Consider the following 27,307-nt stretch of genomic DNA (forward strand, 5'->3'; position numbering starts at 1 on the left):
TCTTTTCACACATTTTTTATTGACTTAAATGTAAATACAGCATCCTATCCCTTTCACAAAAAAAGATGAGAGCGCACTGACTTATAGCATATAAAAAATAAGTATTTTTAAACAGTATAGCAGTCTGCAAAGTAGTACATATTACATATTTACAATGTCCAAGAAATCTGTAACACCAATACAATATACACATAACAAAATGCAAACTAATTTACAAAATAAACCAGTGTAGCATAAAATATATAAAACAACACATTGCATCTTATGTTATCCAGCCTGTTTTCCTACAAAGCTTTAGTGTACTCATTTCCTCCAGATATATATTCCTACACCAAACATGAAAAATTGCATAGGGATACTAAATTTCTTATGATCAAACTTTGGGCTGCCTCGCAGTCAACCACCTTAATAAACACTTAACAATTGCGGTTTAATAACATTAAAACCCTTTTACAATGCCAAAGCACAAACAGAAAGTTGAGGTTTTTGTTTACAGTCATTTCAAATGTCATAAATGTACATAAAATGCTTTGAATACTTATAAAAGCTAACTGGGAAACACAAAAACAAAACTGCAGTGCGTCAGACACTGTTAAAATCAAAGATGGTGCACCGTTTTAATGCCGGTATTGCTACTTACGTTCCTCTAATAGCGAAATGTTTTCTTATCAATATCCGACATATTAAATATTTAAGGCCCTCACAACAAGTATATATATATATATATATATATATATATATATATATATATAGAAATTAGAATATGCATTAATTTTATAAAGCCTAATTAATGATGCATGATTCAGCTAGATGCCAAGACAATGACATTTGTGTATGGTCATTAACAGATAAAGTCAAGGGTGAAACGCTTCTTATGTTAAAAGTCACTGGGCAAATTCAATTATTCCTGATAAAGGTCACCCAGAAATCCACCTAATGCCCAATGCGGACCATTAGGAGCAGTATCACCTTCACACAGTTTCCTTAACGTTATGCGCTAACAAAACATTTTTCCTATGTTTAAAGATACAGATGCTTATTTTTCGTTAAAATGGACTCTAGGTGTGCTCCAATATGGAGGTTAAAATAAGTTAACGGCTTCCACAACAATAACTACAACTGCCAGGATGAGTACAAATCTACAAAATCAGCTTTTTATTTATGGACACAGCAACCTGCTGTCAAATTACAGTTAACCTGCTGGTCAATAATAAACAAAAAGAAAGCTTCTTTGGAAATTCCAGAGGCCCAACAGGACTTTTAAGATAATAAATACATAAAAAACCTCCTACTTTGTCCATAGGCATGTTAAAGTGAGCAGCAGCTATATCCAGTTCATCGATTGGGGGGTGTCTAAACATCATGCGCCTTTCAGTCCGAACCAGTCACTTTATTTACAACGGCATCCTGAGTCTTTAACCCTAAAGGAACCAGTTTAGGCATCGGCCGCCACGTCACCTCTTCGCTGGTGGGGTGAACCGAAACGCCCCCGCTTGCAGCTTTCATGTGCAATAGAGGAGGTGGAATGAGACCATCACTTGCAATGGATGTTGGAGGTTGTGGACTATGAACGTTTGTAACCCCAGATTCAGACGAAACTGGTGAATCGGACCCAAATATGACTTTGACCAAGTCATCTACTTTGGGTGGGATATCATCAATTTCATCTTTCGAGGAGTCCGGAGACATTAGGTCCTCATCGAGCGTTAGGAATAAGGGGCTTAGTGCTCGATCATCATCCCGGTCTGTATCTTCCTGATGCTCAGACTGTAAGCTTTCCTCACCCGGATCTTCATTTGTTGGTTCGGGGGAGTCATTGCTTAACTGCTGACTGAGAAGAACAAGTTCATCTAGCAAAGACATTAGATTTTCATCTTCTGGATCATCGCTGTCCTCTTGATTCTTCCTATCCGATCCATGTTGGTTGGATGTAGTCACCACATCTCCTCCTGCGGGTTGTTTGGTTAAATCCTTGGGTTGAATCTCACCTGCCTCTCTTTCCTCTGAAAGAGGATGAGGTTTCTGCTGATGCTCGGAGGTGGGCTGTGCCTGGACAGCTGATGTAGTGTCTATCTGTTTAAGCACAACCTGCTGTGGTACTACCAGACTGTTAACCGGTGGAACCAGAGATATGACCTTGGCGATGTTTGGAAGGTTGATAGATTCAACTGGAGATAAATAAAAATGATGCCAAATTATGCACTTCTTATAGTTTAGTTATTAAATTTGAAAGAAGTCCCAGAAATATAAACTTACCGTGTGTGTTAACCTTCACAGGGCTGTTTGAAATGTTGATAAACTGAGGCTGCAACATCGGAAGGGGATTTTTTACTCCGAGTGGCTGAGGCATTGCAGGCACTGATATGCACACTGATGCTACACCTAAATAAAACAGTACCAATAAAAGTGTGAATGGTTATTAAATGACAAACTTTAAAGGGATATTTTAGTGAAAAAATTAAAATTACCACATAATTTACCCTGAAGCCATCAGACACACACACAGGGTTCCCACACTTTAGTTAACTTCAAATTCAAGGACCTTTCAAGGACTTTCCAGGTCCAATACCCTCAAATTCAAGGACTGAATGTGGGGACACATTTCAAGTGAGAGCAAGGTTACATCGTGTTAACGTTTAAGATACATTGTTACAATTCCCTTTTGAGGGAACTCACGCTACATCACTGCGGTGACACTTTGGGGACGCCTCCAGGGGTACGTGCGTCTGAATGTTTATATCAAATTCAACCAATGGTGAGGCTTAACGACAAAGACAGGGTGACGCGGGAGACAGGATGTATATCGCTATCTGAAATATTGCCAAAGACGGCTTTACAGGGATGCAGGAAGTATGGCAAGGGAGACGCACCGTCTCGTTCCCTTCTCAGGAGACAACAGTGACATACGTAACCCGAGACGTTTTCATGTGTCAAACACAACTATGCAAAAAAGCATTTTGGTATGAATCAACATTCGCATACAGAAGATATAAGCATTTAAAGTGAACAGTTTAGCACGTGTGCTTAAAAGGTCTAGAATTTTTATGATACTATCCAACACTACACAGGGAATAATATGGATTTTTTCCCAGAAAACGTCTTGTATAAAATAGATTCAAGCACTTTCAATGACCTGTATCTATGTATGTATAGTTTCAAAAACTTCCCAGGGCCTTGAATTTTTCCACCCAGATTTACAAACTTTCAAGGACCCATGGGAACCCTGCACACATGTGCTTCACACAAACACAATTTCAAGTATTTTAGTAAATGTCCTGACTCTTCCAAGTTTTATAATGGTAGTGAACAGGGACCATGGAAAAATGTCTGACTTTGAAGCCCATAATAGTGCATCCGTCCTTTACACAAGTAATCCACATGGGCTGGCTTCAGGGGGTTAAAAAAGGTCTTCTGATGGTAATTTATTTGATTTTGAAAAAAATAACCATATTTAAAGGGCACCTATTATGCAAAATTCACTTTGGACATAATGGGTGTTGGCAGTTAAACACAACCACCCTACGATGAAAAAAATCCATCCAATCCATTTTTTAATCACCTTAAAACTAAAGCAGTCTCATTAGACAAAGTCGTTTTGATTCTCTTGTTAATGTGATGTCACACTGATAAAGGCTCGCCCACTTACAATTCTGCATTAACATAGTTATAAAGCTTGAAAGAGCTGGGACATTTTCTAAAATAACAAACTGTGGTCGTCTAAAGGATGATGGAGATGTGCATCTCAGTTGGCTTGAAGGTGAGTAAATCATGGGGTACTTCCCATTAGAAACCAACCTGGTGTGGTTGACTGCTGTGGCCCAAGTGATGCGATGCCAACTGGCTGAAGAGGCTTGCTTAGAGTTAAGATTTGATTACATGGTACCATGGTGTTGACCAGAGGGATCACTTGAGGAATAGACACTAAAAAAGCACAGGAGACATTCAGCATTTATAGCTTCAAAACCAAAAGTCTTAACAAGTCCAAAATTAAAATTACAGTACATATTCTGTAGGACTAACCGTTAGATACAAGAGGATCTTTGACTGGAGACACTGGTGTGATCTGTGAGCGTGAGAGGATGTTGGGTCGCGTTTTCTCGCGTAGGATCGATGGATGTTTTATAGGAATTGGTACAGGCACCGATGTAATGGAATTAGCGACTCGCTGAATAGGGTTAGATGTGCTACTTTTCTCTTTAACAGGAATTGTAGAGGGGTTTTTGCTACCATCAAGCTCCTTAGGTTTTGAAGTTGAATCAACTTCTATAACACCGTCAGATGTTTCAAAGCTTCTCTGTTTCTTAAGACTCAAATCCATTGGTTTGGAGGGAGAATGTGTGGGATTTAAAACGTTGTTCACATCGATTGCCGGCGCTACATTTTGCACTTTTCTACTGGTATTGATAAATTTAGGGAAATTGTTGGGTTTAGTACTGGGTTTGGGCCTCCTATGCTTAAGCTTAGACTTCATCTCTCCTTCTTGATTTTGGGCCTCCAGAGCTTTCTGTTTTGCACTGATTTCTTTAACCTTCTCGCTGATGGATTGTACACTCTTGTCTATAAAAAAGCAGATATAATACCTTGAATTAGGAAAAAACTGCAATGTTAACAACTAACATTCACATTATGTGACTACATTTAGCAAAAAGACATGATCAGTCTCTTACCAGACAACATGGAAAGCATCTGTAGGTATCGGTCTCTCTTTTTTTCCAACTTGTGTTTTTTCTTCATTAACAGCCCTTCCTGCCGAATTAGAGATTCAATCTCTTCTCGACTCTGAAATATGTAAGAAAAATAATTGTATAAAACACCATCCACACTTTTTCCCATGGAATTGTAAAATTGAACTATTATGAAAGACAGAACAGACCATTGTGAGGATGCTCATTTTGGAGCGTGGCACTGAAGGATACTTGAGTTGTAAGTTAAGGTTGTGAAAGCATTCTCTCAAAGAACAGCGCCTCGCTCTCTCCTGATGAACCTTCTGACCAAAAAGTAGTAGCATTACACAATGTACTAAACATTTAAAGATATTTTAATATAAGAAAAAAGTTTCCATTTGTTAATATGAACGAACGATAATAATGCAAAACGTATTATTCTTGTTTAATCTTAATTTCAACAAATTTTTACTATTACATACTAGGGAGGCACATTTAAAAAATTTTCATGACCGACAACTAAGGATAATTCGCGATCCACAATTCCTGTCCGAAATCGGTTCTAAATCAAAATGCGATATTATGCACAGCTCTTTCATGTACTACATCTTTTTTATCAGTAGGAAATCCTTATCAATCTAAAATCACTTGTTTATAACATACATTTGAAAAAGCAACACTCGTCAAACAAACATTATAAATATTCTTTATCATCATGAAAATACCTAAAAAGGTTTAAAGAAGAGCAATATAAATATGTTTATACATTTCCTGGAGCTTCCCGTCTAACTGTCGGTTCACACCAGCCGCGTTTGAGGCATCAATTTCGCGTCTACCGCGTCTAGTTTGCCGCTTGAACATTTTGAGTTTACTCGCTTCATTTACGCGGAAATTCGCGTCATGGGAGGGCCTTCCATAGGCTTCAACTCGCGAGTTTGAGTCGGAATCGCGTCTACCTCGCTAAATGCCTCATTCGTGCCGCGAGACCTCCAGATGCAAGTCACTGCGTTTTTACATTGACTTCATAACCTCTACCGCGGCTGGTGTGAGCGCAGCATTATGATTCTTCTTCTGCGGCGCATATTGAGTTTCTGCACGAGAGCGCCCTCTGGCTTTTGGATGTAACGGCATTTTACCATAACTCATTAAGGGGCATAGCCAACAGACATTAATCGCATGCGATTGTCACACGCAGTCGGTAATGCCGGTTCCTTTATTAGTAATAAATCGGCATCTGCTGCTTTCAGATGAAAAGCCATTTACAACACAGAGCCGTAGTTCACTGACAAGAGGGGAAATATCACAATCGCAGGCGATTCATCCACGATTATGAATACGATATTTCCCCTCGTCAGTGACTACGGCTTTGTGTAGTAAATGCCGCTCCATCTGAAAGCAGCAGATGACGATTTATTACTAATCAAGGAACCGGCTTTACTGATGATATGTGCATGACAATCACATGAGATTTATCGTGCACCCCTAATCTTAACCAATGAAATTGTTATGCTTAATTATTATTTAATTAAATCTTAATTTCGACATTTACTAATACATTCTAGGGACGCTCCTTTTAAATTTTTTCTTTACTGACAACCGATACTCGTTAATCGATCATTATCTGTTGACCGATAAGATATAGCATTAAATTATAATTGAATTCAAGTCCCTGTAAAGTCAATCTTCTAAACACATTATAAATGTTAGGAATATATTGCTGAAACGTGCCAAAGACTGTAAACTATATAGTACTGAATTGCAGAGTTAAACAGTTTTTCCTCGTTTCTGAGGACACAATTGTGAGCATCTATTCAGGTTGCAGCATAATTTGAAAGTTGAGGGAGACGGCAGCTTTCCTGCGAGTAAATCGTCACTGGTCTCACAATTCGATTTGAATAATTAAGTCAATTATTTGATTCAATCTGATATCAGGATGCATCATGATGCAATTGCATCCTCAATTTTTTATATAACTGCATGTGTAAGTCTGTCTCTCTCACACTTTTACTGTTGCGGCACTTTCTCGTCTTTATGGTCAAAACCTCGCATTACAACTCTTCTACAGAGGTGCACGCTTCGTTAATAAGGTGCATATCGCTTTAAAACGCAATTTGGCATTTTTAACATGTCGATTGAGCGCTTTACATCCTAAAGAACTAAACAACAGTCCAAGTTCAAAAATATAAAATGTGCTGTATGCACACGCACACTTACCTCAGCAGAAAGAGAGGGTGAGAGAAAGGGAGAGAGAGAGAAAAAAGAAAAAGAGAGAGGATTATAAAAGAATTTATTTAAAAGCCCTAGTATTTATGCATTTATGGGTATATCCTTAAATACTTCAATATAGCACTACATGTGCTTCATTTTAGCTTCATCTGCTCTTAACACTTTCTTCTTCTTCTTCATTGATCTCTATTTACCTCACATTTACTACTGACTCCTAGTGGGAGCGGCCAACATAACACGCTTATTTGAACAACAGTACTATAGATATGTGTGCTGTAAAAGTTATCTGAATGAATTTATTCAATTTAATATTAACCAATAGCATTAATCGATCAAAAATAAAGTTTAACATTAATCAGTTGATAACATTCACCCCTAATACATACTTAAAATCTAAAGTTCAAACTAAAATGAACAACAGTTGTATCAACTAACGTTAACAGAGATGAATAAAAGTTCATGAGATGGCTAATACTTACCCTGATCTTATTTCTCTCAATAACATCCTCTGGGTTACTACAAAAAGGAAAACATATAGGTTAAGCTGTGCTGTTTTGTGTGAGGGAATTAACATTAGGCAAATAATAGAGGAGTAAAAGAAACATGTCTATTTAATATATCATGTTTCTTGATGTAGGTGTGCAAAAGCAAACTTCCATATAATTCGAACGTCAATCACATGTTGCTGCTTTGTCTTACCTTTGAAGTGGATTATTCTTTCTGGCAGATCTCCTTAGTAGTTCAATATTAATCTTTTCTGTAGACTCTTCAAAGTTCTCAATATCAACCTCCACCTCTGCATGATCTTTCACCTCTGAATCCACATCCGCATCTACGTCCTCTACATAAGAATCCTGTAATAAAACAAAGAATAAATATCAAAAGTCCAAACAAAAACCAATTACAAAGTTAAAGTTACTCTCAAGTTCTTACACTGTCTGTGTCATCTTCGTCATCTTCACTGTACAAGTCAGAGTCGTCAGTCAATTCTGATTCATCTGAACTGATCCCTCCCTCTTCCTTTCCTGCATCCAAGTCGGTTTCTTTCAAACTGGGATTTGCTGCCGAACCAGAATGTTCTTGTTGTCCTGGCTCACTATGCAAAGAGCTAGAACCATTTCCAGAACACTGTGTGGGTTTTGGAGAAGTGGCGGCAGAGGATGGTAGCGCTAATGCGTTTTCGGCGGTTTGCTCAGCCATCTTGGTAATGTCACAGGTATTCACAGTAGAAACCATCTCGGGTGGCTTACTCAAGTCAACCAATCCTTGGACCTGACTGGCTGGACTGTTTGTTAAATCTGAGGTAGCTGAAACCACGGTCTTTGGGGACTCTTGGTTCTGTGGAGTTGAACTCATAGGCTTGAGCAATGTAAAGCCACCTTGTGAGAGGATAGAGGAAGAGGTTGGAGTGGCATTTCCAGGGTCTATAACGGCATTTGGAGCGAGAATTCGTAAGGTGCAAGTGCCAGTTTGTCCTAGAAAACTTGGGGCAACTTTAATGGTAGATGGAAGGCTGCTGAACGAGACTGACTTGGGTGCAGTGAACGTGACTGTCTTGCCACCCAGAGATGTAGGGGCTTGTACGGTGATTATAGTTTTTGGCTGTGTGAGGCTTGTTGGGCTGGATGATGTGACTGTGGTAGTTGTGACGCTCTGAGGTTTATTCGGAGAAACTGCTTGAGGTGTTGGCAAGTGGAACAAAGTTGCTGCTGCAAAAAAAGAATAATAATGAATAATTCTGCCTGAATTACACAAATTGTGCATAACAGTAACAAAATTTCTATGGCAACGGATGATTAAACACCTTAATTTAACTAAGGCCTGGTCCTGGCTTTAGCTAAGCCTTGCCTGTGAAACTGGGCCCTAGTCTTCTGTGGCCAAATAGAGGATAAAATTTCACCCACTGCTTCAGCAAATGGAATACAATACAATCTTAACTCTTTCCCCACCATTGACAAGTTAACTCGTCAATTAAGAGAAAAAGCCTCCCTGCCAATGACAAGTTTTTCCGGCAATTTGTATTTCCGCTATTATCCACCAGGTGGTGCTCTTATCCAACTTATAAAACCCGAAAGTATCCCCTTAGGGCAAACAGTTCAAACTCTGTGTATGTTTTGATTATTGCTCTGAATCTGATCTCTATCAAAACTCCTTCACAAAAATGGAATTATCTCAGCTTTTTGCTCAAAATTTTGTATTTTTGAAGAAACCTACCCATATTTAAGAAGTCATAAAAGAGAACAAATAGTGTTTTTTTTTTAAAGCAGAGGGTCTGTTCTTTCATTTGAAATATTGTATGTTTCTGGAAGGCATTAAACTTTTATGAAAATCATAAAATATTCTGGCGCTGGCTAGCAAATTTTTTTTAAACGCTGGCAGGGAAAGAGTTAAAGTCCCCATGTAGTCGATAATTATATCCTTTAAAGCTCATCTTTGAGCATCAAAACAGCATATGTAAAAAATTTTACCCGTTATAATATTTTCTTCACACCTTAAAACAGCTTAAATGTAAAGCCTGGACTATAATCAGATTTTTATGTCTACACAAACGTACGTGCAGTCGAATGCACAGCCTTGCAAAGTATAGTTTATTTAACTAGTACATGTACAAAGTCGCTCGCCACGTGCACGTTGCAACCAAATGCAATGAATCTCCTCAGCTATATGCTACATTCTCGTGTAGGCGCACAAGTGACCTACGCGTACAAAGTTCGTGGGATTTCAAAAAACTGGGATGCGCGCATGCACTCTTCTGATGACGAAAATTGCATCACCCGCACTGTATGCGGACCCTCGCGTACACATAAAAAATAGACTATACTACGGTCTTTACTCTACACCAGGGCTATTCAAATCTTACCCTGGAGGGCCGAGCACTGCAGAGTTTAGCTCCAACCCTGATCAAACACACCTGAGCAAACTAATCAAGGTCTTCATGCTCACTAGAAAATCACAGGTGGTTAAGTTTGATTAGGGTTGGAGCTAAACTCTGTAGTGCTCACCCCTCCAGGGTAAGATTTGAATAGCCCTGCTCAACACCCTTGCCTCATTTAGTATATGCAGATCTATAAATATGCAAATTAGTCCCCACCTCCACTTTTTCACACCACCTTGCTCGGACCATAGATATAGATGTACATAGATGCTGCATTCGGCAGTTCCAGACACATTGCTGATTGTTTCACAACGCATACACAAGTTGCGAGTTTGCAATCACATTTTTTTGCATGATGTCAACAGTTTGGAGAACTTACACTGCATGTGTGAGCAGCAAATACTCCCGTCGCATAAGTAGCGCTGCAATTTTATGGAGAAATACTCAACATGGTGCTAAATGATGAATTTGTACATGGTTTGTCTTAAAACATAAATAAAAACACAGCATAACTGTATAAACAACAATAAAAACTTGGTTTTCACCACAGGGGGACTTGATCTGATCTGAGTACAGTGCTGCACAAACATTTTGTGATGTGCAATACCTTGGTATAATACCATGTAATGATGTTGTATGCTGGTGATTAAATTTGTACTAAGCATGATCCACAGAAACATTTTCTCTTCTGACATTTTAGTTTTAATGATGCGCATGGCCCCTTTTTAAAACAACATCTAATTATCTATACAATGTTTTCCTAAACCGATTTAGGCAGAAACACTTACTTGGACCTTTAGAAAGGATGCTGGAGTTCATGGATTTGAGCTGACTTAAAGGCACCAATTGAACGAGTTGACCATTGGCATTACGGTACAATGTGTTGCCATCAGCCGTTTTCACCACCTGAAGCACCATCTTTTGTCCTGGGGTCTGTGAAGGCGGAACCTGTGGGACGGACTTTGCCATCTGAGAACCACTACTAGTTGGCGCTATATTACGAGACACAACTGTAATCACAACTTTTTTCCCAGAAGTAGGAGATGATCCAGATGGAGAGACCACTGTTGGAGTTATGCTAGACCCACCTGAAAACAGTGAAAAATGTTAGTTTTGAGGGTGCTGTTGACTCATTTACCATTACAAATAATTACAGTTCATTTCACAGGACTAAATTAAGAATCAAGACAGAGCATGATTTTCTACCAACATTATAAACTAAACATCTTAGCATCCATTTCCCACAAACAGAGTGCCGCAGAAATGACGTATTTTGTAGGCCAACCCAGAGAAAACCCAAGAAACCAGAGACACTGGTTCCCTCAACAAAAAGCCCATTAATTTATCCCATATACTTCTGGATTATCGCAAAAAATAATCTTTGTGTATAACAAAAGTTAAAGACTCTTTACAGATGAAGCCAACTATTATGAATTTCTAAGTCTAAATGCGTTTACTTAAAACAAAATGCTAACATTAGGCTTCAAGCAAACTAAACCACAGCCACTTGACTACAACATAATCACCACCAAGCTTCTGACAACTCTTTCAAACTAGCATACTCTGAGGATGAATCTTTGTTGAAAATTCAGCCCATGTTTTTAAAATCTTCATGCGTGATTTCCTCGACAAAGTCTGTAGTCCCATGTAGCAACCACCTTTTTAGAGACATGTAAAAGCTTTAAAAATCACGAGGGAGGATATTACCAGTATATGTTGTAGAATATAACATGAAAATATCTTGATCTTGTGTTAACCCAAGACCTTCTTTAAGGAGTTTAACCAAAATCCCATTTCAAAAAACCCATTGACTTTGGGAGCTTGAAACCAGAAGTGCTAAAATGCTAACTCGCTTCCGGGTTTTGCCTACAAAAATACATAATCTCTGCTGCCCTCTATAGAGGAATCCTTGTCACCACACTATCGGCATTAAGAAACTGATGCAATGATTTCAAAATCAGATGTTATGGGTGATACATGGTCAAATCAAGCAAGTGAAAGTAGAGTCCAAAATTAACAAACAACAATCATCAGCGTAAAGTTTACTGTAAAAATTTAAGTAAAAATGTTGCAATGGTTTCACAGTTGGCTGTTATACAGGTAAGATTATAAATGATTGTGATTATAATTAGATTTTGTCAATATTTTTACCTTATGTAAACACAATACTACGTAATTAAGCTCATAATTGCAGCAAGCATAATCGTATTATGCAGATTACTAAAAATAATTACATTAATGGTATGCATGTAAACTTTGCATTTTAAACAAAATTTTACGACAAAGTTTTAAAAGTTGGCAGAATTTCTTGCTTTTAGCCAACAAAATTAAAAATTGTGTAGAACGAAATCCCACAGATACAGATTTATATGTTGCAACATAAAAATATAATTGTGCCAAAAGTGAATTTTGGACCCTTTGTGAAAGAAAACAATGTACACGAAAAGCCACAGTCACAAATGGCAGTAATAGGCGATCATGGGAAGAGTATTCAAAAGACAGGAAAGGCAAGCAAACACAGATCTATTCCAGGATTTCACAGTCTGAAGCACTACATCACAAGATCACAAGACGACGATGTGAAATCCTCCCAGTAGATTTATTGAAAAAGGTTTGTTGGAGGGGAACACAAACACAAAATGGCAAACCAAGAAAGCCAGGCTTACCCAACGGCACGCTGGGCGATTTATTGATGATGGTGATTTTAGGAGGGGCTTGGACTTTTGAAACAGTGGGAAAATTGTTGCTACCTGTGGAGTCTGAAGTCTCAGACACCTGGGTAGCCAGGCCTGCTTTAAGAGGAGACAACGCAACACTAGGAACCCCAGCCATCAACAAAGAGGAGGGGATGACAATTTTTGGAGGAGAATGCTGCAAGTTTGGAGTGCTAGTGCTGGACAGGTTTTGAGAGTTGATGTGGTTGACCACAAACTGGGTGAAGACCGGTCCCACTGGGGGGTTGGTCACTGTGCAGAAACAAATTAAGAAGCATGTTAAGTCTGCCACTTAACTAGTAAGGATAGACACCACACGACTTTTAGAATCCGAGTAGTTGTCATCAGTTTCAGACTTAGAACCAACTTTAAAAGGGGTTGAAATTCAGTTGTGTAATTCAGCCATTATACAAACCTTCATTAATCGAACAGTGTCCTTAGTCTTCAATATTGATCAATACCCTCTACCAACAAAATGTTTGTATTCTCTGAAAGTCTTTTGAAATGGGATGTAGTAAAAAAGACATTGTTATTAGCAGCATCTTTTCAGTCCTTGGCTTACCTGCAGTCTTGAGCAATGTGGTTGTAGAAGGAGTTGTGCTGGTAACTGAAGTTACCGCAGCCACACTAGTTATTGAAGCAGTGGTAGAGGTATTTTTAGTGGGTGCTGTGGGTACTACACTAGAACCAGACTGACTGACTGGACATAATCTTCCTGTGATGTAAGCTGCCAGTCTATTGGCAGGGTGCAAAGCCCCCATCTTTCCCAGTTCCAGCTTGGCTTGTGGGTACACCTTTCCATTGACCTGCAAAAACAATTGAGCAAAACGTTAAAACAATTTAAACACCTTTAAAGGTTCTACCATTGATAGCTTCAAAGACTGCAATGTTAAAATTGGCAGACTTAAATACACCCAATTTAAAAAAAATAAAAAACTGTTTTAACACTACTCATGTCATTGACTCCTAGGGGGCTGGTACACCAAAGCATTTAAACGTGGCTGAAAACACCAGGTGGACGCCAACTGTGGGTTTTTCAGCTGAGCGCTTTGGTTGCTATGATACTTCTGATCTGTTTGTGTCATTGTATGATTCTCTGGTTGGTTATTGTGGCATTTGTCCCGCCCCTCCTCAGCACTGTGATTGGACGTCTGAGTAAAAAGTGATATTGACGAGCTGATCATTCTTCCCCAAGTTGAACTTTTTTCTACTCTCGGCGCAATGACAAAAACATGGAGCGCCCAAAAAATCGGCAGTTGCTGTTGAGTTGCGTTTTTGAAAAGCGTGACGCTTCTATCGGAATAAATTGAAAACATACTCCGGTCACCGGCATAAACGCCTTTGTCTTTAAGAGTTTGGTTCCAAAACGAGATAAACGGCATTTAAAGAAAAAAAATGAGTTACCGCCAAAATCAGTATTGTATCAGGTCAGTATTTAAAAGTAAATTCTTTTTAAAATGTAAAATTTAAGTTATTCTGTCAGTTTCTCCCTTTTTCCCAAAACGCAATAATCACAGCGCACCATTCCATGCCAACAATAGCGGCATGTTGAATACACAGAATCCTAGATTTCCTTATCTTGTACTTCGTGATCAACAAACAAACAAAAACAAAATAATACTTTGATGGCATTGCTAAACCTGTGGTGGTTTTCTGTGATGGAAAAAAGAAACGTAAGCCATCAACATATAATAATTTACGCAAGAGGCACTAGGGAAACGGAAAAATGCTGGTTGCTTTTTCGGTAATGTTTAATCAGTGTATACCACTAGTCAACTAAATGAATATAACATGGCAAAGATGAATGCACATTTATATATTGATTCGATAGATTTAAAGTAGTGATGCACCGATGTATCGGCCGCCGATATTTATCGGCCGATTTTTGATGAATTTGAAACCATCGGCATATCGGCAATAAAAACGAGAAAGGCCGATACCGATTGTTTATTAATTAAATGCATACAGAAATCCATTATATGTAAAAATTAGTTAATGTTGTTAATAAAATAAATGCTGAATAGCAAAAACCACCGTTGAAGGTTGTCATGTTGTCTTCTTATATTTGTTTTAGCTTAATTTGTGCCTCTCTTATTATGTTGGTCAGTTGAATGTTAATTAGATCAAATCCATGTTCAGTAAAAATAATTTGATGCAGAAATAAACTAGCTAATAGACCAACTGTATAGTATTGTATACAAGTGTTTAATATCGGTATCGGCCAGAAGTTGTCTGTTTTAATCGGTATCGGCCCAAAAAAATCCTATCGGTGCATCCCTAATTTAAAGCATTTTGAAAAAAAAAATGTCACAGATTTATTGCATTTGTGGAAAAAATTATCTGTTTAAAAAAAAAATCAAATTATGGATTTACATTTTTTTATGTTTTTATAACCTAAAGATGCTATGTGAAAATTTGTAACAGAAAATTGTGGTTTTCATCTTGTCACTTTCTTGGTATAGAAAACACGTTTTTACCGAAATTAGTCAAAATGGATTTATTATTGCGTTTTGGAACCAAACTCTTCATATGCCCCCTTTAGGAAATGTGGCTTTGGAAAAGGTCTTTATACACCACTGATAATATAATTATGTATATCATATTGCATTTTGGTCAAGAGATTCTTCTAAAAGTTACACAATGCAACATGAAATGTAATTGTTACTTTGATTACGTACATTCCTAATTACTTCTAAATGGTTTTGCCAATTAATTCATGCATACCATTATTTGGCCCGGTGCATAAGGAGTTTTCATCTCTGCTTTGAGAAAGCCTGCAGGTGAACACCTAGAAAGAAAGGGTAGGCCTTTCACCTCATTCTTCTTGACAGGCTGTCTGGACTCTTCTTCACTTTGTGAAACTGTCTCATTATCTTTATCCTTCTCCGTTGGCTGAGAGATGTTAACTTTGTAGATGTGGACAGGCTCCTCTTCTGTTCCCTGAATTGTCTTGGAAACTGGCTGAATATAGTAGTTGTCGAGCCAAAAAGGTTTCTTCAAACGATCTTGAGCCATGTATTCGCACACCCTTTTCATAACCAAATTTCTACTGTTTATACTTGACCATCTGCACTCGGATACGATCTCAAGGCGCTTGACAGGGCCAGACAAATTAGCAGGTACAAGCTCACCCTCCTCGATATCTGAGAGATGGATGATAAGAGAAAAAGTAGATCTCAGTGTTGTTTAAAGATCAGTATTTTTGATGATCAAGACATTTTTTAATCTTAAAACAATGATAACCATGATCACACAGTAGATGATACTTATTATCAGTAAAGGAAAAACAGACCTTGTGTAGGGGCCTGGGAGATCTGATGTTGGTCAACCAGCTAAAAATACAAGGGTTTAGTTAGTATCACAGTTTTTCCACTTCCTCTTAACCAGACTAAATGGCACCCTTTATGTGCAAGTCTTACCGGTTTTTGCTTATTTTGACACTTCCAGAGAAACGGTCGAACGCGAGAGCAAGTCTGACTGCTCTCCATATCATTGTCCTCCTCAAAATTCAAATTTCTCCCCGTTATCTGAAACAAAAAAATAGTGAGATTTCCAATGAAGTGTGCACTGCATGCAAGTCTAACAAACTATGTTAATGCTAACACAGAAAATGTGAAAGTGAAATAAAATAAACAAATGCTATGAATGTAATATATTCAAAAACCATCTTGATGCTTACCATGTTTTTTTTCTGGGGACTGAAGGAGCTTTCCAGGTCTTCTTGTAGCTCTTTGGTCAGGAGCAGTGGACTGGGATTTCTTTGCGGAGGGGGGGAGAAAACTATTTCTGAATCAAAATCTTCTCCTTTTCGATCCCATAATTTATTGACACGCTTGGCCGGCTCAGGTGCTGCCATAGGATCTGTTAGAACTGCAGAAGAAGGTGGTTATTTCATTCAATAGTTTATTTTGCTTGTACAACAGTGGACTATTACAACTTGAGTTATGCTATTAAAAGTATTACATTTATATATACATTACATTTAAGTATACACCAAAGTTATCAGAGTGTTATCCCTGTGACATCATGCTTGTTTTGAAGAAAATAAACTCACTGTAAGTTTTTCTCATTTTGTTCTTCTTCCATTTTGCCTTGTTCTCCTCTGACTGTCCCGGTTGTATAGGCTCCTTTGTTGTCATTTCTTCCTCTTTGGGGTTCTTCAAGGCAACAACTTTACGTCGCAGACAGCTACAGCCTAACATGCACTCTGGTTTGCCACAGTGATGATGGCGCCTCATGTGAAGCAGACTGGCACACACACAGCCAAGTCTGCAAAAGACGTTAAGGCATGGTGGCGCCCGTCGTTTAATAATCCTCAAGGCATCAGGGTTTCCTTTTGAAACACCCTTAAAACAGAACAAAACAAAGCTCTACATTAGGTACGGCTTAAAAGAAGACTAAAACATGTTAGTGTTTGAATTAGATAATGAATTGCTTTAGACATAATGAATTTTTCACATAAAAGAAATGTCTCTATCAAATCCGTGCCCACATTAAACCCAGACTTACCTCAACCGTGACAAGAGCAGTTAGTGCAATGGCTGCTCTTTCTTCTGTGATGTAGGTACGACGTTTGCCTTCCCACACTGCTCCATCTTCCACATCCATCAGCTTCACCAGGGTCTTGGGCAAACCAAGACTGCGTCCATTTGTGCAGCTCACTGCTGGTGATCCAGAGACCTCGACCCTAGGAGTTTTATCAAATGCCACCGCTGCAGGAGTCTCTTCAGTAAGCTTTTTAGCATTTAAACTATTTGATTCCTTCTTAACTTTGCATTTCTTGCTTTGTTGGGGCTTTTTCAAGCTTACAGGGAATTTTTCCCCACTGTTGACTGGTTTAGTAATACTTAAATTTTGCTTCCCTGTATTAGATTTTATTCCATTTTTAGGTTTCTTGGTCACTTTGGACTTCGTCTTGACTTTTTTGTATGTAGAAGGTTGATTTATAGATGTGGAAGATAAAGAGGTAGGTACTTGTTTTTTATTTTTAAGGACACTATCCAGGGTACGGACATAGCTAGTGCTCTTGGTGGGTAGCTGGTACGCCACAGGTGTGGTGTCAGTTTGAGACAAGTTGGCAGCTCGTTCATCAATTAGCTTGCCCTCGCTGGCCAGATACTCATCCAGCATGTCACTGCAGAATGCAGAGAGGTTATTCTGCACTGGATCTACACTCGATTCACCTGCAAAAAAATTTAAGTTGTCAGAAAGATCTTCACATTCTTCTGGGTGCAATATTCTATGAATTTGTCAAGTTACAGACAATATTTAGTCATGTTTACATTGGTTATTGTAATAAATAACAGCCAAAATGTAATTTGGAGACAATGCAATACTTTACATACCTTCATTCTGGGGTTTTGAAACAACAAACTTATCCCTCCAACCCTTAATTTTGGTGAAGTCGGTTGTTTTCCCTGTTCTTGAAATAAATTGGTCTGGAAGGTCCAAAAAAATAATAATAAATTTGGACTCATAACCATGAAAAACTGAATCATCATTTAACATGATATATAATGCTTCAAAATGTACACATTTGGCAAACCCACATACTTTTTCGCCACTAATGGAATGCTCTAGAGTAGGGGTAGCCAATGTTGGTCCTGGAGTGCCGATGCCCTGCAGAGTTTAGCTCCAGCTCTAATCAAGCACACCTGAACAAGCTAATCAAGGTCTAAAGAATCACCTGAAAACTACAGGTAGACAAGGTTTTATCAGGGTTGGAGCTAAAATCTGCAGGACATCAGCACTCCAGGACCGATGTTGCCTATTCCTGCTCTAGAGGAACACTACAAAATTAATGATTTAAGACTTCAAGAAAAGTTTGTTACCCTGTGATGATGTTGAACTTGTTTTAGGTAGAAGGACAGGTGGAGGTATAGGTAATTGCACGCCCAGATATTTCAGGTCAATCTCCAAGGTGACGTCAAGCAAATTCAATTTCAATCCAACTATTAAAACAAAAATAAGACTGTGACCATGGTATTGTTAAGTTGTGTGAGACTCAGACACAAGTCCAAAATAAAAGTTCATAAACCTTCTTGCAGCACTGGATGAATGACTTGTCTGTACTTCATCAGTTGCAGATCATTTAAAAGTTCTTTCTCAAGCATCTTAATCTTTTCCTCTAAAGTTCCACTATTTCCCCCTTTAAGAAAACAACAACAAAAAAATTGAATTAGCGATTTATTGTTGTCCCATTACACTCAAAGCATATTAGTATAATTCTTACCTTCTGAATTTTCAAATGTTTTCTGCACCACCTCTTTTTTGGCATCATCTCCAAGGTGAATCTCAAGAGCTGTCTATTTTAAAGTACATATAGTTGATAATGTGTCAGAAGTATTCAACAGTATGTTTAACCCACACATAATCTCTTAGTAAAGATATTTAAATGTCCTAACTATAACTGCTTTACATATAAGAAACCTTATAATAAAAAAACACTAAAAACATCTGGGTGTAGATGTGATCGGGAAATTACAAGAGTCAAATATCATGTTATAAGTCAAACCACATGTTATTTCGTAAATGAAACAATATTTAGTGAATTTTTTCTTAATTAAAAAATATTGAATTCTGTCATCATTTGAACACCTGTATTTCTGCAAACCAGAATAACTTGTTCTTATGTGGAACCCAAAAGGCATTTTACATAAAGTCCTGGCTGCTCTACACCCCATAATGAAAGGGGGGGTGGTCCACATTTTGCGTCTAAAGCCGTGCGGAAAACACGACCATTCCTTCTTCTTTCTAATGTGCTTTCGATGTGGCACTTGAAAAATGTAAAGTATTTTTTAACTTGCTACGGCAGTGATGCACCTAGAAAAAAGATCACATCGCATTGTGTGCGCTAGACTCTTTTTTAGCGTGCATGTGATGTATCTACATTCAAGATAATGTTTTTGCCTGCACAAAAGATGCAAAATGTTAACCGCCCCTAAATATACCATATAAATAGTCCATACAATTTTTGTGCTATTTGTGTGAGGACTAGACCAAAATTTATATTGGTAGTTGCCAAAAACACGTTGCATCAAGTTGGACACTCATAGTGATCTGTCATGACACTATTTGACTTCATACTGATTTATCAATGCCATGCCAAAAATATAAACATTGGAAGACCAATTCCTTAAAGTTTTTTTCCATGGCAAGAACTAGAGGCATTATTTGATTTACCTTTGACATGAATGAGACAAATAATTGTCCCTCCACATCCTCCAGGCTAGGTTGCATTGGGGCAGGTGCAGGTCTTTCAAACACTTCATCGTCTTCAATGTGTTTCAACTTTCCTATTTTTTTCTGGTTTTTCTTGGATTTCTTTGTGTTTCCATGAGATGACTGTTTTGTTATCTCAGAAACAATATGTTCAGAAACAGTGGTTTCACTGGGTTCACAGTTGGGTTCAACAGCTGACTGAATGTCATGAACAGAATCTGGTTTATCAGAACATGGTCTTTCAGGGAACAAATTAACTGATTCCCTGGGAGATAAATCTGTTAAAACTACTTGTTCATTCAACAACCCTGCTTCAAGTGGGTTTCTAGTTAGTTCAGGTATATCACCATATAAACCTAGTGTGAAAAGGTCAGAAGAGGGTATGCCAGTGCAATCCAGTAGCCTTTCTGGGAAAGAATCAAGGGTCTTTCGGGGTGGTACAACCCTGTCACCAAACAGATCTGGTGGAAAAGGGTCAGGTGAGGAAGGAGCTGGGCTAGGTAACGAAAAGGCTGGAGAAGATGGTTCATCCAATGGCAGGGAAAGGGATTCATCATGTGTGGACAGAGTATCTGGAGGGACATCTTGTGGTAAAAGCTCAGGACTCAAACCATTGGAGCTCTCAAATAGGACATCAGAAACGGATTTATTCGCAACCACTTGAGGTTCTGGAGTAAGTTCCTGGTTGGGAATAACTCCAGTAATAACCTCACTGTTCTTACTAGGTGAAACATCGAAACCGAAGTTGTATGTGGTGACAGTGGGCGTACCTGGAGTGATAGCATCTGTGTTATCATCAGGAATGGTGGGAGAATGAGTGTCAGGCATATCATCACAAGGAAAAACTGATGAAATGTCAAGACAAACAATGTTGTCAAGACCTTGCATAGAATCACCATCAGCACTACCAAATATACTGGAAATACTGTCCATTTCTCGATCATCATCAAGTTTAACAGGAGAGGTAGTGTTGGGGAGAGGGAATGGATCACTGACAGATGGAGATGATGGAATTTGTAAAGGTTTTTGTGTTTCTACTTGTATAAATGGGTCTGCAATAATAGTGGTTGATAATGAAGTAGTGGACGTAGATGACATGTTGGCACCTGCTGTTGATGATGACGATGTAACTGTTTGAGATAATGAGGTAACCAACTGTTGTGATTCTATGTGTGTGTTTGCAGAAGGAGTGTAAGAGATCAAGTCAGTTGAACTTTCAGGGGTTGAGTGAGGTTTAGAGTTCAAGGGAGCTTCGGGTTTTGGGGTGATAGATCTGGTTTTAGACTGTCTCTGTTTTAGAAACTGAGCTAAAAGAGGTAGTGGTACAGGTTCTGGTCGTTTGTGTGGCAAGGTTTTGTTTGTCTTTGCTTCAGGCTTGGTCTCACTGTCCAGTGAAGGAAGGTTTTCCATTCTGTTTTCATCCGTTTCTCGTACTTTTTGATCACTGGATACCATTGTAATCTTGTCATTTTTGTGTTCATCTATTATCATTTTATTCTCATCTACTTGTATTGACTCTACTTTTGAGCATGTGTCTGTGTTGTTACATTGGTGATTGTCATCCATAACAGTTTCCCCAACTTGTAATACATTTTCTGGTTTGGATGATACTTTCAACACCTCCTGTTTTCCACTACTGCAAGATGTGTCTGTCTGCAAGTTGAGATTTTTCTGGATATTCTCCAGCGTTAACCTTTTGACTTTTACATGAGCACCTTTAAGGAAGTCTGAAAATGCTCCAGGTAAGGGGCGCTTCTTAGTACTATATTCAGAGAAAAGGAGAGAAAAAGAGAAAAATTGTAAATATTGCATAAATGCACAACTGCAATTATATGATCATCAACTAACGTAATAATAAAAATATCTTGAAAACAATTTTGACAAGCAAGCTAGTTTAGCTGTATGAAAAGCTAGTACTTAATTAATCAGGGCGTATGAAGGAATGATAGGGCGTACAGGTCATGGTGAAAACACTAGAACAAGCGCTTGCAACGCTAACCAGTCAGACTTTCAAATCACCATCATAACCAACTACAAAAAAATGATCCCTTGTTCAACCCCACGATTATCGTTTGGTGATCGATCGTCAATGTCATGTTGGAGTACTCGGGTACTCGTGCCCATCCCTACACACTAACAGATAAAAACATACACCAGTTGCAAACATTTCATGGTTTTAACTAGCGATTCCTAGTTTTTACAACAGTACAACACGCTTACAGTCAAGCAAACATTTACAAACTAACTACTGCGCATGTTTCTGGCCTAAACGCAATGTTTATAAAACATGACTTACCTATTATCTCTTTCCACCACGAGAGCATCGCCATTAACAACTTTCCTCTCATCGTTTGTTGGGCTGGGAACATTCTGATCCTTAACAACTTTTGCAGCAGCACTTCTCTTCATAAACAAACTCCTTAAATTATTCAAGGTAGTAGTCTCCTTGCTTAGCTTAAGCTCATTCTCTGTTTCTTCAGTGAATATTCCATTCTTGGCCTTCGTAGACCGAGCATTGACTGCATCCTCCCTAAAACCTTTGGCAAACGGGTTGTAGTCAATTTTGAGCTGGGTGATGCGCAGGTTTTGATAAGATGTGACTGCAAAGAACTCTGTTTGAGAAAAACTGAGAGTAATAACCTCTGGCCTGTCTATATGAATGTCACCAGTGGATTTGTCAGCTGGTATGATATGAAGTCGAGGAAGGTACCGGTGCATTGAGTGTAAAATAATATGGCCCTCCTGGTCCAAAGTGTTGTTGCAAAGCTTCAGTCTGTAAAATGAAACAGGGCATTGCATCCAGTGCAGGCCTGTAGCAGGAGATTCTGGGTGCACAAACAAGCGTGAAACATGGGGATCCCCCTTCCCATTAGGCTCCCATCCTTTGCCACTCCATTTGTATCTGAAATTATTGACTGGAACAATATCCATTGCCAGCAAGTAACTCTGGAAAGGTTCCATACCAGAGAGACGAAAGCGGCAGCAAGGGAACATCCTTCGACCCTGCTTGGTCAAAATCATTTCAGTCTGGCACCTACTAAATTCATTCCACATACTGTTGTTGTCCAGTGTAACTGTGATGCCCTTACATCTAGTATCTGCTGGTAAGTTCTCTGGATGTGTGCTGGTGTCTGAAGGTGATGTGGATGATGTTGAATTGATGCCTGTTGCACCTGAACTGATAGTAGATTTCACCATATTATTTGCCTCACTAATGGCCAACAAACTAGCCTTGTCCTGCACACTTTCACCAGGATGCACCTGTTTAAGTACAACAAAAAGGGCAGCTGCCGAGGTAGGTGGAGGTGCTGGTGGAGGTACCAGTGTAGGGGCAGCCATGCCCTCTTCATGAACCACCATTGCACACTGCTTCTTTTTACCGGCCATGGGAGTTAATAAGTCATCTGGATACCTTCAGACTCTCTCACCACAGATCATTTCAAGTCTACATCCTTAAAAAAGACATACATAGCACAGCATGGTCAAAGCATGTTTGATAACTAGCAAATAGAAAGCTCAACATTCTCACACAATGTATCTGGTGGCCCCATTTGGCTACGATTTCATTCTATATATACTAGTCAACATTTGAAGTGGATCAAAAACTTTCATCCAAGTTGTCCTAAGACAAGAACGGATATTGGGTATTGGTTTTAAGACAACTTTTAGGAAAGGTTTTGATCCACTTCAAATGTTGACTAGTGTAGTATATCACCTTGTTAGAGCATGTGACAATGTCTAGTGCAGAGGTTTATAATCCATGTTTCTGGAGGTCCACAGTCGTGCAGAGTTTAGCTTCAGCCTACTCCAACAGACTTGCCTGGATGTTTCTAACAGTCCCAAACACCTTGTTTAGCAGCCAGAGGTGTGTTTGATTAGGGTTGGAGCTAAACTCTACAGGACTGTGGACTTTGTTGGAGACCTATGGTCTAGTGTATGGTGCTTTTTGGATTGGATATGCTTAAATAGCACTGCTCAATATGGACTTTGATAAAACTTAAGACATTGCAAAGCAAGCGTTTCTGTAGAGCTTACTTGAAAAATTTTGCAATACAGCTATGTAATAAACTTCCAACATATCTCAAAAAACACAAACATTTCCAAACATGGAAACCTGTTTAGATACAATCATTATTTTTTGGTCCATTACTGGTCAGAAGGCTGTGATGTTAACAGTGAAGTTCATATTTTACAAAATGACTTAACAGTGTGTATTTTAACATGGATTATAGCACACTACACTTATTATAATGGTGTTTTTTCTATCACATACACATTTAATAAAAAATTACATTTAAAAAAAATTCTTTACAGTGGAAATTTCACAAGTCTTTGATAAGATGTCAAAAAAAATATTTGGTGTCCCCAGAGTAAGTATGTGAAGTTCTAGCTCAAAATACCATAAAGATAAATTATATCATGTTAAAATTGCCACTTTGTAGGTGTGAGCAAAAATGTGGCGTTTTTGGGTGTGTCCTTTAAAATGCAAATTAGCTGATCTCTGCACTAAATGGCAGTGCTTGTGGTTGGATAGTGCAGATTAAGGGGCGGTATTATCCCCTTATGACATCACAAAGGGAGCCAAATTACAATGACCTATTCTTTCACATGCTTGCAGAGAATGGTTTACCAAAACTAAGTTACTGGGTTGTTCTTTTTCACATTTTCTAGGTTGACAGAGGCACTGGGGACCCAATTATAGCACTTAAACATGGAAAAATCTGATTTTCAGCAGTACAGCATAACTTGAATTAATGAGCTGGGACTGCATTACAAAATCATCTGAACTCAAAGAGTCCTGTCTTATCTGCATAGTGATTTTAATCTGGAACCCATTTAGGACACTAAACCTGTTAGATCTTAACTTAGGAAGTTTCTGTAATAAGGCCCCTGCTTTCCAAATGAACATGAACACAGTGATAAAACTACTTAAGAAAAAAAAATTATGGATGGAAAAGTGACTTATAAATAACACGTAGATAAATAAACTATTTTTTTCTTCTGGCCAGTAGGTTTGAGAGAGAAATTACATTATAGGACATAAAGGCTAAGGATTATTCAACAATATAGTAATATGATATATTATGACCCATAGACTGTAAAAAAAGATGGACAACGCGACACAGCTTCCTTCCATTGTAATGAACAAAATGTATGCCAATGGGAGTTGACACGTTACGCAAAAACGTCAGTTTGGAGCCTGGGCATGCGCAGAAGGAATCGTCCGTGGAGCATGGAGGCGAAGGCACACCCGGTATGACCTCGGTGGACTGCATTTAACAACATTTTATTTTGTGTGAATGTTGTCCTTGCAATTACAGTTGGCACTAACATGATGTACCAGTGTCAGAGTTGATATGTAAACGATGGGTGTAGTGGGCAATGCTCTGACACATGGTGCAAACAACTATTCAGCAACCTGAGATCCTTTGCCGGTCCCATTTCTCAATCTACAACATGTACCATCCAGTCCTCTCCTTAAATACCATCTATCCAAAAATGGCAAAAATGCCACAAAAAGATAACTTAAAAAACTCAAAAAAGTAAAGATTAAAATGATCTACTGAATAAAAACTAGGGCTATTGTATTTACAGGAAAATTAGCTCAAAAAAAAAAAAAAGAAAAAAAACTTACTCGCACACACTTTAAGACACTTTTTAAAGAGACACTCACACTGTGTCTGAAATTGCCTATTTCTATATTATAAAGTAGGCGAAAATCAGTAGGCGAGGCAAGTAGTATGTTAAAATGTATAGTATTCGAAAAACAATATGCGAGAAGTAATAGTAGATTCGATGGACACTTCACTATCCGAGGAAGAGTCTCGGTCACGCCATTACAAGTTCAGGTGCTAGGAGGAGTCCATGCCACATGCGTTCAGGCCCCCCCCCAAAATAGTCCAAAAAGCGCGCATTAGGTCCAGGTGCGTGCGAGAAGGAATCCGTGCACTTTACAAACTCTCTTGTGCAAAATGGAGCCCACAAACCCTCTCATGCTAGGAATAGCATGCAATGCCCATGTTAATGTGAAACTATGATGATAATAATAATAATAACAACAACTATCGCCAACTGTCGTAATGAAAGCCCGCTATCGGCCAAATGTCTGACGATCATCGATACACGATAGTAGTGTTTGTCGGCACAACCCTAGCAGTAGTTACTTCTTTTAATTCTTTGGCAGCCAGGCCAAAATCCAAGGATCTCTATCTAACATTGTATACATTAATTTTACACAGTAACGTTGGTCAGTGTAGTAGCTATGATTTGAACAAAGGAAAATGTACTTGTTTTCAAAAATAATCTACTACTAATCTAGAGGGACTTCGTTATTATTGATTCTTTGCGCAGGTCCACTCGAAGTTATGTGTGGGCCACAAAAGCTGCTTGCTTACGTTGTTGACGCTAAAACCGTCTATACTTACACCTAGTGGTGTGGATGCAGCATCACTCATGAGCAAAGGTTTATGGTTACCAATGCCATTGTATGACAGTGCATAGTACCAATGGACTTTTCACAGCTAGCAATGATAATTTTATTGATTACGGTTTAATACAAGGAGATTATACGGAGTGTAAGATTATGCATGCGGGTCATGTGACCTCAAAATGTTGTCTCCCATAAGTTGACTCGCTCAATGCAAAAAGCCTTTATTCTTCAACTTATGACAGTGCACTTTTGTGAATATGTGAGTGTTCATAACAGTAAACATACTTTCCCCAAGTAGGGTACTATCTATTTTAAATGCATGTATTTTTATTAGGGGAAAATAACTAAGTGCACCTTTAACATTGACCGTTGTCAACATCTTCCCAAATATATGCCATTTACTTAACGTTCTATAGTTTGCATTTTAAAAAAAGAAATCTTAATATTTATTTTTTACAAGCAAAATATTATGTGAAATGTTTAGGCTAAAATACGTAATGTCATGCATTTATTCTTACAGTAAAACGTATGAGATATATTCAACAATATTCTTGTCAGTGCGACAACAGCATATAGAAACGCGATGCGAAAAATAATTCGCCACGCGGATCAGTGACGAGACATTACAATGCTAGACTGCGCATTTAACCAAATTTATTAGATTAATTCACGTGCCGATACGGTCAGCAGCCGACGTACATAAATGCTATTTGACCATTAAATGTCAAGAAATGGAGTTTCAGTCACCTTTTGTGAGTTATTTTCGTCGACGACGCGTCTCTAATAGGCCCGAACTAAAAGTTGGCGCGGAGAGCGCGTGCTCGTCGAACCATCTCGAATGGCGGGCGATTCTGAGGGAGACGATCTGCTCTGACCACGAAGTAACAAAAAACGCCCTCGTTCAGCCAACTTTATGGATTTCTTTGCACGATACAGCTATATCCTGGATTGGACCGTTACCTTTAGTCAATATGAAATGCATATTTTGCATACTCTCTGTCCTGGATTCGTTTATGTCGTATTTCTCTTTCCTCTCTCACATTATTACACCGTGCGTCTCACCCTCCGAGGGTTACTTGCGTGCTGTGGCGTCATGACGTCGCAGCTCACGGTCTTCCTCGTGTGACTCCGGTGCGCAAGCGCGGCCTCTGACTATTGAGCCTCGTTGCTTGTACTG

The 27,307-nt window shown here is 38.6% G+C and overlaps 1 protein-coding gene across 7 annotated transcripts; it reads right to left on the reverse strand.

Annotated features, from left to right (window-relative positions):
• mgaa (MAX dimerization protein MGA a) lies at window positions 1–27,206 on the reverse strand. 7 transcript variants are annotated; one of them, XM_065253688.1, is made up of 25 exons: window positions 27,091–27,206; window positions 21,997–23,152; window positions 19,662–21,462; window positions 18,712–18,784; window positions 18,517–18,627; window positions 18,311–18,430; window positions 17,825–17,917; window positions 16,989–17,662; window positions 16,534–16,825; window positions 16,159–16,349; window positions 15,899–16,006; window positions 15,772–15,811; window positions 15,294–15,622; window positions 13,042–13,285; window positions 12,432–12,731; window positions 10,554–10,853; window positions 7,824–8,599; window positions 7,590–7,744; window positions 7,370–7,406; window positions 4,874–4,984; window positions 4,668–4,779; window positions 4,021–4,557; window positions 3,796–3,921; window positions 2,257–2,382; window positions 1–2,168 (listed from the first exon to the last, which is right to left on the reverse strand). In XM_065253688.1, exons 2-25 carry the CDS (start codon window positions 23,085–23,087, stop codon window positions 1,372–1,374), a joined length of 8,544 nt encoding a protein of 2,847 aa, XP_065109760.1. In that variant the 5' UTR covers window positions 23,088–23,152; window positions 27,091–27,206; the 3' UTR covers window positions 1–1,371. The 7 variants fall into 7 exon arrangements, with proteins under 7 accessions (XP_065109760.1, XP_065109759.1, XP_065109757.1 ...); XM_065253687.1 differs by having other exon boundaries at window positions 12,516–12,731; window positions 15,204–15,622; XM_065253685.1 differs by having other exon boundaries at window positions 7,824–8,596; window positions 15,204–15,622.
• Window positions 27,207–27,307: the final 101 nt, after the last annotated feature.

Source organism: Paramisgurnus dabryanus, chromosome 17 (genome assembly GCF_030506205.2).
Source record: "Paramisgurnus dabryanus chromosome 17, PD_genome_1.1, whole genome shotgun sequence".
Taxonomy (NCBI): domain Eukaryota; kingdom Metazoa; phylum Chordata; class Actinopteri; order Cypriniformes; family Cobitidae; genus Paramisgurnus; species Paramisgurnus dabryanus.

Excerpts from the sequence above, each read along its gene's own strand:
- mgaa (XM_065253683.1), bottom strand. The coding sequence starts at position 23,087 with ATGGCCGGTAAAAAGAAGCAGTGTGCAATGGTGGTTCATGAAGAGGGC. Across the intron at positions 18,431-18,516 it reads TCATCCAGTGCTGCAAGAAG|TTGGATTGAAATTGAATTTG; the intron begins GTTTATGAACTT and ends TTGTTTTAATAG. Across the intron at positions 3,922-4,020 it reads AGATCCTCTTGTATCTAACG|TGTCTATTCCTCAAGTGATC; the intron begins GTTAGTCCTACA and ends GTGCTTTTTTAG.